General features: G+C 51.7%; 1 protein-coding gene across 1 annotated transcript in view; it reads left to right on the top strand.

Annotated features, from left to right (window-relative positions):
* Positions 1 to 12,258, top strand: part of DUSP8 (dual specificity phosphatase 8) — a 55,935-nt gene that overhangs the window by 10,834 nt on the left and 32,843 nt on the right. Inside the window, exon 2 of the mRNA XM_077820063.1 lies at positions 5,072 to 5,210. Within this exon, the coding sequence (XP_077676189.1) occupies positions 5,072 to 5,210 (139 nt within the window). The remainder of the gene's footprint in view (positions 1 to 5,071; positions 5,211 to 12,258) is intronic.

The following is a 12,258-nucleotide window of genomic DNA, read 5'->3' as shown; positions in this document are numbered from 1 at the left end:
TGGTGCGCGAGGCTAAGGTATATGTTCTATGGCAGGGTGTGTCCCCACCCTATTGGGAAAGGATCATTTGGAGCATTTCGATGCCGTGGTGTGTAGGGTTGATGGACTCCTGACAAGATCAGGGTTATTGATTTCTTTGGGAGTAGAGGACACTTAGTGTCTATCCAGGATGCGACGGAGAGGCTTTAGGAAATGTGTACAAAGCCAAGCAGCTGCGTTGTCCCATGCTGTGCTTTTGTTTGCCCCTTCCCCCCTCCAAATGTTTTGGTCCACATCTATTCCTCCTCCCTATGTCATGGAGCACTGGGAGGTGACCAGGCTCTGGACAGGAGGTTCCACCCGCATGGGTTGTAATGTTGTTAGTGTTACAGTAGCGGCATGAGACCCTCAGCTGAGGTTGGGGCCCTGTTGTGCTAGGTGCTGTACAGATATTGAGCAAGAAACAGTCCCTGCCCCTACTTACCATCTAAATAGACAAGACAGACAAAGGAACTAAGGCACAGAGGGACTAAGAAGTTTGCCCAGGATCACACTGTGACTGAGCTGGGGATTAACTAAACCCACAGCTCTTGAGTCCCAGTCCAGTGTGACTACGAGACCATTCCTTTCTTTCACTGCTGGCTATGCCAGACTGTTGATTGTCCAACAGCCAGGGAAAGTGGGCAGCCTACGAGTTTGAGGTAGGACCTGAGAGTTTGGTGCCTGAGGTTCTAATCCCTGGCTCTGCCCCATACTTACTGTGTGACCCTTAGAAAGTCACATATCCTCTCTTCGCCTCTGTTTTCCCATCTGTGAAATGGGACAGTACTTCCCTACCTGAGCTGGATGTTACGAGGCTTAATTAGCCTCTCTCCAATGCTTTGAGCTCCACAGATGAGACCCACTATAGGGAGCGCTGAGTATTACTGAGGCTGGAAGTTCTCCCTTTAAACCATTCCTGAAGGAGCTTGGAGGGTACTATTGTCTCAGCCCCATGAGAGGCTGAGCTGCGGATATTGCAGATGGCTCAGCAACACTTGGGCTCTGTTTGGATTTGGGTTATTAAACAGTGCCATAAAGGGATGTAGTTAATGGTTAAAAAAAATCAAATAAAATCCTGGGCCAGATCCTTTGCTGGTGTATATCATTGTAGCTCCCTGGAAATCACTGGAGCTATTCCAGACTATGTGAGCTGAGGATCTGACCCTGTCGTATGAAACTCTGAACCTGTATTAACAATAGCTCCTTAGATTATTAAAAGTGCAAGGGACATCTGCCCTGAGGTTGGCAGACACCCTAAACTGGTGATAAATTCTATAATTAGATTTCACCAATCCACTAACAAATGTGAACTCCTGGATCACTGCAACAGTCTTACCATAAAATCACAGATAGACTGGAGAGCCCAAAGGGACTAGCCTGCCACCCAGGCAAGCTGGACTTAGTGATAAATAGTCACACCAAAAATCACAAAATATTCAGGTTGCTCCCTGTTCTAAGAGACCAGTCGCTTACCCTAGATCCATTTGTGCCTTAGATCTCCTACCAAAAACAATCCTATAGTAAACTAACTAAGGCTTTATTAATTAGGAAAAGGAAATAAGAGAGTTATTTACAGGTTAAAGCAGGCAACATATTTACACAAATGAGTTCAGTCCGTGGTTCCAAAAGGTGACAGAGATGTAGTAATCTGTTCGCACTGAATGTCTTTTTAGGGCTGACACTGGGGAATCTCTGCTTTTTGTTTCTTAGCTCCAGCCCTTGGAAGTCCAAACTGAACAGGAAAGTGATGAATAATTTTCATGCCCGCTATCTTTATTTCTCTCTCCTAGAATTCAAACTAATGGGATGTGCTTTCTCACACTAGCTCCTTCATGTGTGTGAGGGGACCATTAAACCAGCTTTTGTGCTGTGATGTTCCCGGATGGCCCACTCTGTCTTGATAGCCCTTCTGTGTGAGCGGGGGAACCACTCGTCCTCAGTTCAGAAGTTCACAAGCTGGCCTCCAGAGACCTCCCGCCTCTCCTGTTCTTGCAGGCCTGGAGCCTGGCAATGTAGGCAGCTGTGGATCTCTTTGCTGTTCAGGACACTGGAGAGCAACAGTGCTCACCTCCCTGTGCTGCAGAGCAGAGCTGAAGAAGCTGGGAGTGGGGTGGAGGCTGAGTGCTGTGCTATGCCCTGGGGGAGTTGGCGTCACTCAGCAGCTCAGGGTGAGATGGGTTGGAGGGCACCAGACAGGGTGGCAGGGGAGGTGCTGAGGTGGAGTATGCCTGGCGACACTGAAGGCAGTGGTCATTTGGCACCAAGCCCCGCAGAGTGGAGGCAGGAGTGCAGAAGTCACTGCGAGCACAGTGGCAAGAGCTACCACCCATCAGGCTCTGCTCTCAGCCCAGGTAGCCATTGGGGGTGGTGGGCAGGGCCGGGGCAAGGTCACGGACGTCTCCGATGGCTGAGGATAGGATGGGGCAGGAAGTGCTTGGTGGGCTAGGGAAAGGCAGCTCGGATGTTTGTCTGCAGGGCAGTCAGTAGGTTGTCAGGCGATGCTGCTGGCCAGGGACTTCTGGTAAGTGTGTCGTTCTGTGGCGGTTGCTGCCGAATCAAAGCTCTGAAGGGTTCATGAGCCTGGCACAATGGCAGGCACCTCCCCACGCTTGCCCCGAAACCGAATTGGAGCAGGTGAGTGACAGCCCCAGCTCTCGATACCTGGGGAACTGAGATCGCCAACGCAAATACAAGCCTGCATTGCAGGGCACAGCAAACTCGCTACACAGACAGCCCTATACTGTAAACTCCTTGCCCAGCTGCACAGTATCTGTGCTAAACTGCTCTTTGGGATATAATGGAAAGGGCTGTTCATTCCCTGCCTCTCTCCCTCCGCCCCCCTAGTCCTGCTGGCAGGTTTCATGCTGGCTCTGCTTCACAGCTGCTGCCTCCCACCTAGCACAGAATGATAAATATGCCTCGCCCCAAAGAGCGGGAGGCTGCTAGCTCGCAAGGCAGGCGTATGCCACCCATCAGCTTATTCAGCAGGTGCACTGGGCTGTGGCATCGCAAGGATCTGATCAGCCTTTAAGGCGTTAAGTTTTCATTAGACACAGCAGCCCCAGCCGTGCCTCCCGCTCTCTCTGTAATCCTGCCGTGGACTGGGCACCATGGAACCTCTCATCAGAGAGCGATCTCTTCCTCTCTCAGCCCTCCCTCCTGAGAATGGCTGAAACCCCAGGCGCAAGCCCTGAAAGCTGGCACGTCTCACTGGTGCTCCTGAAGTCACCAAGTCTTGGGGTGGGTTCCTGAGGATCTGGGAACAGCAGCTGGGTCTGTACACTGCTCACTGCACAGAAAGGTGCATGGGAGGGTCAGGCTGATGATCTCCTACCCCCTCCACCCTCCACAGTGCTCTCTGTGTGCCGTCCCTGTTGTTAGGAATGCCTAGGGAAAGGGGGAAATGAGAGGCCACATGGCAATCAGCTGATGTGGGGATGTTCCCACAACTTCTAGTACTAGGGCTAAGCTTGGTTTGCAGGAGACTTTGACTTGGTTTAAGCTCTCCTAACAGAGGAGACTCAGAGAGCTGGTGAGAGCAGATGGCAAATTGTAATTGATTTGCATTGGGGTAACACCTGAGCGGGAGTCCTATTGTGCTAGGTGCTGTACATGCAAAAAGTGAGAGAGACCCTGCCCCAATGAGCTTAACGTTGACATGGGCAAGACAGACAGAGGATGGGAGGGGGGGAAATAACTTGCCCAAGGTGGCAGAGATGAAGTGACTTACCTGTGGTCACACAGTTGGTCAGTAGCAGAGCCAGGAATAAAACCTAGGGCTCCTGAGTCCCAATCCAGTGCCCAGTCCACGGGACCACACTGTTTCGCGTATGAGCTGATGTGCTATCAAAACAAACAGATGTGATTCTTGAGGTTGGCTGTGCAGAGAGATTATAGGGTGGCAATTACAGCCCATGCCTCCCTCTCTCTGGCTGGCCCTGAGAGCATCCCTGCTGTGCAGGGTTCGGTCCCAGCTACCTTGGCACCAGAAAGAGACCGGCAGATTGGAGAAGACCAGGAAATGGGGGACTGGAGGGTTTGCTTGTGAGGAATTACTGAAAGAGCTGGACAGTTGAAAGCTGGCTAAACGGGGAAGTGAGTGTTTGTCCTGTGGAGCTGCAGGGGAGGAATGGTTTGTGTGTGGGTGTAACTGGAGGATGGGGATGAAGTGAAGGAATGGAAAATTTAGGCAGGGTATTGGGGTGGGAGGGGGGGCTTGAGAGTGGGATTCTCAGAAGCGCTCCCACTGGAGTCCATGGCAAAACACTCAGTGACCGAGCTGGGAGTGAAGTGAGGCCAATGCTGAGCATGTCAGAACACCCCACCCTTCCTGTCTGTAAGAGCTGCTAGCCTGGGGAGTGGTGAGCGAAGCCTCCTCACTTGGGATAGGACAGAGTCCTGCACAGGCTGAGGTGGCAGGGGCAGGGCTGAAGTAAATGTCATTTTCGTCTCATTCCTCTGCTTCATGTAGACAGTGGTTCCCATCTCTCATCTGAATTATAATGGAGGCCAGGGGGCTTCCCTCTCCATGTCCATTCAGGACAGGCCTTCTCCATCCAACTGCCTCAATAGATCCTGAGACCTGACCTACAGGAACCATCTTCTCCTGGGGAGTTCAGTTTCCATGTCCATTCAGCTCTTAGTTTCTGCCAGTAGACCCCAGACCTGTTCTGGCAGAGCCGCCATCCTCAGGCGTGAGTGGGGGAGACAAGTCTTCATGCTCCTTCAGTTTGGAGGAGCAAAGTTAATCAGCTCCATAACCTTACTGTGGCCACCAGCTCCTCTTCTCCCTCCCTTTCTAGCTCCCCTGCTTGTTTCTTGCTCCATCCCTGATCTGGAGGGACCGTTGTCTCCTTGGGTGTGGGCAGCAGGAGGATTCACTCCATCCTACCTCTGTCTGGGGACTCTTTTCCAGCACTGAAGTAGGAAAGCCTTGGCAACACAGAACCTAAGTGGAGAGCAACAGAACTACCCATATCCAATCCCTGGCCCGTCTGCTGTCTGCCCCCTACATGCTGTAATGCTCTGTTGTGGTGGTTCCCCCCCCCAGGTGGAGGCGGAAGAACACCAGGACGTGGTGGTCTATGACCAGAGCACACGGGACGTGAGTGGCTTGGCTGCCGACAGTTTCCTCTCCATCCTCCTGGGCAAGCTGGACAGCTGCTTCCACAGCGTCTCCATCCTCACAGGTAGGATCTGGCTGGGATGCCATGGAGAAGTGGGAGCTCTGCCCCTGAACAGGGACGGGGAGGATGTCTCCCTTGAGTACAAGTGGTTGTGACTAGTGTTTCTATCTCCGGGCCAGGCACTGGGTCACCAGCACCTTAGGGTGCCCATGGGAGTGCCTCCATGCCTTTAGGTGACACTCCTGGATGAACTGTGCCATCTCCCAGAGATGGGACATCCTTAGAGGGTGTCGTGGCACCAAGAAGGCAGACTGGCTGCAGCATCTATCTGGTTCATCACCAGTCCTGCTCATCCGTACCCCTGTCTAAGCCGGCCTTGGGTGCCCCAACCTGTAGGCAGGTGCTATAATGAGGGACTGAGACATCTGTAGAGTCTCTCATCCCAACGGACTTCTCAGTCTACCTATGAGAGTCCGTCTTTTCACCTGCCACTGGAAGGCAACGACTTCTGGGGTGGAACCCAGCAGCTGTTTAATACCACACTGAAAAATACCACAGTGCTTCTAAGACAGGAAGTGAAGAATTCTAGGGTATGGAATGAAGACTAACATCACCACAGTTGAAAATGTAGAGGAAGTTTGCGTTAGGCAGGATGTAATTACTTGAGCTGGAATGTGGCCTGGGCACCAGGATTAACACCCTTTCTGTTGCACCATGGGATCTGCAACAAGTGCTCAGCATGCCCGCTTTAGATCCGCTCTTAAAGAGAGCGCTTGGGTTCAATGCTGGGAGCTCAGCAGCCTGAGAGAGGGAAGAAATGTGGTGTGTTCCCCATGGAACCCAGCCACACCCAGTGCTGCGCATATCTGAAAGAGGGACCCATGTGCCATGGTGCGGATCTGCTGCCCGGGGTCTCACTAACACACCCCACAATTAGCAACGCAGGGCTGTCAGATGTTCAAGGGGGCTGTCTCCACTCTTGGCTCAGGAATGGAGGGTGAATAAGGACAGTCTTCCGTGTCTTGAGGTGCTGAGTGTTAATGGTGTGTATGTTCCTTGATACCTTACAGTGCTGGCCCATGTCAAACCTACTACAGGGATCATGACCTCTGCATAGTGCCCAGGCATCGGTAATGTGGCCCTAAAGAGGGGACTCTCTAAAGGTCTTATTGAGATACAGTTGGCAAGGGAAGGTGGGTGTGAGCGAGAGGAGGGAGCTGGGGGTGGCTCCAAAGGACCAAATTTACTTGGAACAAAACTCCTTGGGTATGTTTAGTGCCTGCATTTTGCTCCACACAGACAGAGGCCCCATCCAGAGTGGGATCTGAACAATGCTAGGCCCAGCATTGTTCATCCATGACTGTTTCTGCTATGGTTTTAGCATGATTTCTCCAGAGAGACCTTGGCACTCAAAATAGAATACATCATAATGGTAGATATTGGGGGGGGGGGGGATTCTTTTTCTTTTCTTTCTTCCCAAACTTCGTCCTAGGTAAACCATGCTGCGCACTTTCCTGGTAAGCATTCTGTCCAGGCCACGGCTATATGTCCTGGTTCCAGCACAGCACAGCCCTTGCCCACATTGCTCTGGGGAAAAAACACTAGCACCCTGCTGGGAGTGAGCGTGTCGAGGCATGGGAGTAGCCAGCACGGTTCTGCTCCCACAGAGAACCTTGCAGTCTTTGCAGCTGTGTTTCCTGGGCCATTTGTGAGCTTGCCAGATGTCTCCAGTCTCTCTTGTAAATGGGCTTCAGGGCCATGCACCCTCTTGAGGTATTTGCCAGCGCCGCTCAGTTGTGCCCTTCTTCACTTGTTCCCTCTGCATTAAGCTGGGCTGCCACCCGAGCTTGCGTTTCCCCAGGGAGCTGTCACTTGGGAACAGGTATGGGCCAAAGGCTGTGCTAGCTTGGCTTGGCTGGTGGCACGGTGTGCGACCGCAGGGGAGATTTGGGTTTAAGGCTGACTTTGGCCGGGGGGTGCATGGCACATCCAGCCCGTAGGCTGGTGATATTGTTCCCTGTGGAAGGGCAGCATGACGGCTTGTAATGTTTCCTGGGCACACACAGACATGGATGATACAGTCTTTCTCTAGGCTACGTGGGGATTAGTCTGCATGGCTGTTGTCTATTGAGCTCAAGGAACAGCTCCCCGAGCTCAGTCAGTAAAGCAAACTCATTGATTAAACATTGGTGTCTGTTCTATGTGTTCCCCCCAGTAGAGGGCGGTGTTGTCCATCAACACAAAACAGCTCCATTCAAGCTCCCACAAGAAGAAGTGCAAGGCTTCTGGACATCAGGGCGGCTGTAGGGATAGGGGTTTGTTTGCTCTTCTGGCTCTTTTTCCTCTTGTACCTTCTAGCTCCGGTGTTTTTAGGGGACGTTCTCCACCTGTCTCCTGCTTGGAGCCAGTCCCACAGTCAGAGCAGCCAGCAGGGCTGTTGTGTAACAGAATAGCTTTGCTGAGGAGAGAGCATGGATGGGAGGATGTGGGTGGAGAGGGCAGGGAGGTTGTTGAAAGTATCCAGTTACTCTCTCCCAGATGAAATCATCCACCCCATGCTGCTTAATATTTAAAAAGTGAATGAATTACCAGGACCCCTTCCAGAGCACCACTCATTCTCGCGCCTATTAAAAAAAAAAAACACGGGGGGGGGGATTCTTCATTCAGAAAAAAAGGAGTGGAGGTGGAGGAGTTATCGCTGGAATGAATCGGGGTCCCCTGGGTGTTATCCAAGAAGACAGAGCACATGAGAGCAAGTGAGCATGATGTTCTAATTATAGCCTTGCTGCAGAGCAAGTGTGGTTCTCCCGGTGCCGGGACAAAGCTCACGAAAAGCAGCATAGCGAATGAATGAATGAAACGCGCTCTCTCTGGCAGGACAAAGAAGGGGATAAAGAGATGGTGAGCGGGTGTTCGTTCTGGCAGCTAGCAAGGCAGGGCCGCCTGGCTTCTTTCCCATCCTGTAGCCATCCTGTGCATTCTTTGCTGCACTGGACCCCGGCAGCCTGCTCCTGCCCTTGGATGCAAGGCACATGTAGGCACGTGCAGCGACTCAAGCTGTGTTAGCGCTGGTAGGACCGGCTCCTTCAAGGTCACGCTCTGGAGGTTAAAGCAGGGGACCCCTGGCTTCTGTTCCTTACTCTGCCAGTGGTGTGCTGTGGGGTTTTTTTTGTTGTTGTTTTTTGGGGGTTTTTTTTGGCAGCAACTGTTTTTTTGCCCTCTGTGCAATGTGGATGAAATTTGTTAGCACCTGTGGAAGAGTCTGGCTCAGTTCCGTGCTGGCCAGGTACAAAGGCTGCATCTAGTTGTGGAAACCACATAGCAAGCATAGGCTTTTGTCACAAAGGACAAGTCTGTGATGAATGTATGACCTTAGTAATCTGAACTGCTCTGAGATTCATGGGGCTGTTTGTGTACAGTGCCTAGCACAAGGGGGGGGGCCTTGATTTTAGTTGGGCCCTCAAGGTGCTACTGTCGTATGCAGAAGAAATGCTCAAGGAGAAGGCTTTGACTGTACCCAGGGCTTTAAAAACCAGCAAAACCAACTTTAAAATCCCCCTCATCACTTCAGAGGCAGCCAGCGTAGTCGGGCACAGGGTGGGAGTGATGTGAAAGAGGACCTCAGGCCAACGAGCAAGCATACTGCTGCGTCTTGAACAATCCACCAGTGCAGTGAAGCCTGGTTGAGAGGAGATAGCAGTAATCCAGGCTTGTGGTCGGCAGGGCCTGTTCTGCAGCTCCAAGGTCACTGCGGCATCAATCAGTGCAGAGCCCTGCATAAATTGCACAACGAGTTGAAAAGAAACCTCTTTACCAACCTCTGCAGGAGCCAGCTCAGTCAATGGGGATGTGTCAGGAGCATCCTCCTTGCCATGACCCGTAATGCACCAGCAACACTTCTGCTTTCCCAGGGTCGAAGAAGAGGAAGTTCCAGTGCATTAGCTGGCAAACTTGCCAAGGCCCTCCCTCCAGAGCAGAGACCCAGCTCCAAGCATGGAGCAGTAATTATTGCTAATGCTGCCCCGTTCCCAGATGTGTAGCGATTTGCATGCCACTGGCTAGGCAATGAGAAACCACATGAGAGCAGAAAGGTGTGAGTCACCCTCCTCGTACTGGATTGCATGACCAGGTAGTACAGTGGCACAGAACCTCAAAGGTGTCTAGGAACCTAACTCCCATTGCAAATAATAGGAGTTGGGTGTCTCAGCCCCTCTGAGGATCTGTGCTAATGTGCGCGTCTCCTCGCTTTAGCTCACAGATTCCATAAGGTGAAGTACAAAATGCAAACTCTCCTGTGCTGTACAGGTGCCTAGGGAATGGCTAACTGGGGGCAGAGTACTTCTCACCGTACTCTTTGCTGTCTGGCTGGCAGAGCTCGTGTCGTGTCTTCTCAGCTACGGGACAGCATTTAGGACTTTTATGGGTCTCCCCTTTTTCTCTCTACACAGAACTACCTATTACCTCCCCCCCCCCCCCCCCCCCCCGGTGCCACACGCTAGGGGTACATCAGCACTGGCGTTGACAGGTTTCCTTTCCAGCTTGAGGAGATGTGGCAGCACTGGTTCTGATCCAGCTAGCGCACTTAAAAAAAGAGCAGTGTAGCTGGGGCTGCAGGCGTGGTGGGAAGGGCTAGCTGCCCTGCGTACACCCCTAGGGTGTCAGGCGGGATTAGCAGCAGGGCCATTAGCCAGTGCAGCCATGGCTACGCTGTTATTTTTAGCACGGTAGTTCCATCTAGCATGAGCGTGGGTATCTCTGCCCAAGCTGGAAATTTACACCTTTAGCTCCAGCGCAGACCTAACCTCTGTGAGTGACAGCTTGGTTGGCTGGGAGGAGGATGGAGCAAAGAAATAATGGAAATAAAATTAAGCTTTGTGCTGATGGGCCTCTTCCATTATCCTGGGTCTTGTCTGCCAATTGTAAAGCTGGCCTGTTCCCTCACCCTCCCTCCAGTGCCTCACTACAGCTGCTCCTTTTGCCCACTCTGTCTGTAAATTAAAACTTGCCCTACTCGTTGACAGCAAGCATTAGGTTCTGTGCCGCGATCTGTCTGTTCGGTAGCATGGGCCAAGTCTAGCCTTCTGCATTTCCAGCTCCAAAACAATAGTTGTGTACAAGAAACCCTGGAAGAGAAGTTCCAGCCAGCCGGGGGGGGGGACATGTTCCCAGAAGTGGCTGGTAGTTGCCTTGCTGAGGTTTTGGCAAAGCCTCTCGCGTTCCTTTTGCTGCGGCATCACGAGCTGCACACCCTGGAGCCTGCCAGTTCGCTAATGGGAAGCACAGACCACTAATGTGTGGAAAAAAGGAACCAAAATGTAGAACACTGGGTCATTGCTGCTGAGTTTTATATGGAAATCGTGACTCAGAAATACTGCCGAAAACATTCGGGGGCGGGGGGGGGCTAAGCGCGCGCGCACACATGCAGTTTTCTCCTTCCTGTAATGTGGGGCAGCAGCCAGTTATTTTAGATGCCCGTTAGCAGTGCTTGGGAGGTCTGAGGGGGATGTGCGTGCTGGGACTGATGCTGATCTGATGCCAATGGCAAGGCACTTCACCAAAAGCAGTGGCATCACCCACCTGCAAATCTGGCGTAAAGGGGACCAGAATGAAGCCCCGTCTCCTGCTTGTATATAAGGTTTCAGGGGTTGCTCAGAAATGTAGCCTCCAATGGAGATTTGGAGCCAGATTCTCTTCTTGTTTATGCCAGTGTCAATCCAAAATAACCCCGCTGACTTCAGTGGTTGGACTCTGGATTTACACCCGAATGAGTGAAATTGGAGACAAGCCCTTAGTCTCTCCAGTGGAAGTGTCTTAGGGGCATGCTTTGCTGCCCATGACTTTGCCCACATCCTATTGCTCGTTCTCAATGAAGGTTTTGGGGTGTCTGCTGCTAGAGGTTTTAGACTGAATCTCTTCCTGCAAAAGCTGGCCTCCTTGCTAAGGTACTGGACTTGGACTCAGGAAATCTGTATTTCAGTTCTGCCACACACGTCCTGTGTTTGACCATGGACAAGTCACTTCATCCTCTGCCTCCGTTCTCCATCTGTAAAATGGGGATAGTCGTCCTGTTTTGTCTGTTTGGATTGAAAGCTTGTTAGCACAGGGATAGTGTCTGACTGTGTCTCTATACAGTGCTTAGCACAGTGGGATCCTGATCCTAGTTAAGGCCACTTGGCAGTGCTGTAATATTAATAATAATAATAATGACCCATCTCTGGCCAGCCAGTCTCACTTGCCAAAACACCTGCCTTCAAGAAACTGCAAAAGAAGAACGTTAGAGAGGCTGAAGAGAGAGGGGGAGAGAGAATAACGAAAGCATCCTCTGATCCCTTCTCGTAACAGGTGTTCTTGGTCTTGGCTTCTTGTTGTCTAGTGCCATAGCGGGCCTGGGTCTTCCCAGAGGGGTAAAGACATGGGCCAAGATTTTCCAAAGTGGCTCGAGATTCTGGATGCCTCCATTTTGGGGTGGGCGAGACACCTTTTAAAGGGGCCTGGTTTTTGGAGGGTGGACGCTCCGCACTTCCTGGAAATTGGACCCCTTTAAGGTGTCTCAACGAAGGGAGTCACCAAAATGACTAGTCACTCTTGAAAAATGGTGGCTCGTGGACCTGCTCAGCGGCACTCCCAGTCAAAGTCAAAAAGGGCCCGGAGAATGCCAGTGCTGTGATTTTAGCTTAGGGGCTGCAGTATTTTTCCGCTGCTGGGTGAAAGGAGGAACAGTCCCCCTTTCCCAGGGTCCCTCAATAGCATGTTGTGCTAGGTGCAGAGGGGGTATCTGCTGTGTTTCAGAGTGCGGCTCTGAGCCGTTATATAATGATGGCTAAACTGAGCACACGTTGACACTGACAGAAGCTCTGTGACCTGAGCCAGACCTTTCCATCTGTTTATCAAAGCCGCCGCCGCTGCTGCTCTTCCAAGGCAGGCGAAATCATTGTTTAAAATGGAGGAAAGAAAGCAAATCTCATCCCAGGCATTTGGTCAAATGCAGGGGAACCCAACCTAAGTCCCAGCTGCAGGACCCCAGTGGGGAAGACTCACCCAGATGGTCTGACTCGTGCTTTGCATTTAGATCAAAACTACAAATTCTGATATTAAAAACCAATTCCCACCC

Source organism: Eretmochelys imbricata, chromosome 6 (genome assembly GCF_965152235.1).
Source record: "Eretmochelys imbricata isolate rEreImb1 chromosome 6, rEreImb1.hap1, whole genome shotgun sequence".
Classification (NCBI taxonomy): domain Eukaryota; kingdom Metazoa; phylum Chordata; order Testudines; family Cheloniidae; genus Eretmochelys; species Eretmochelys imbricata.
This window is presented reverse-complemented; position numbering and strand designations above follow the sequence as displayed.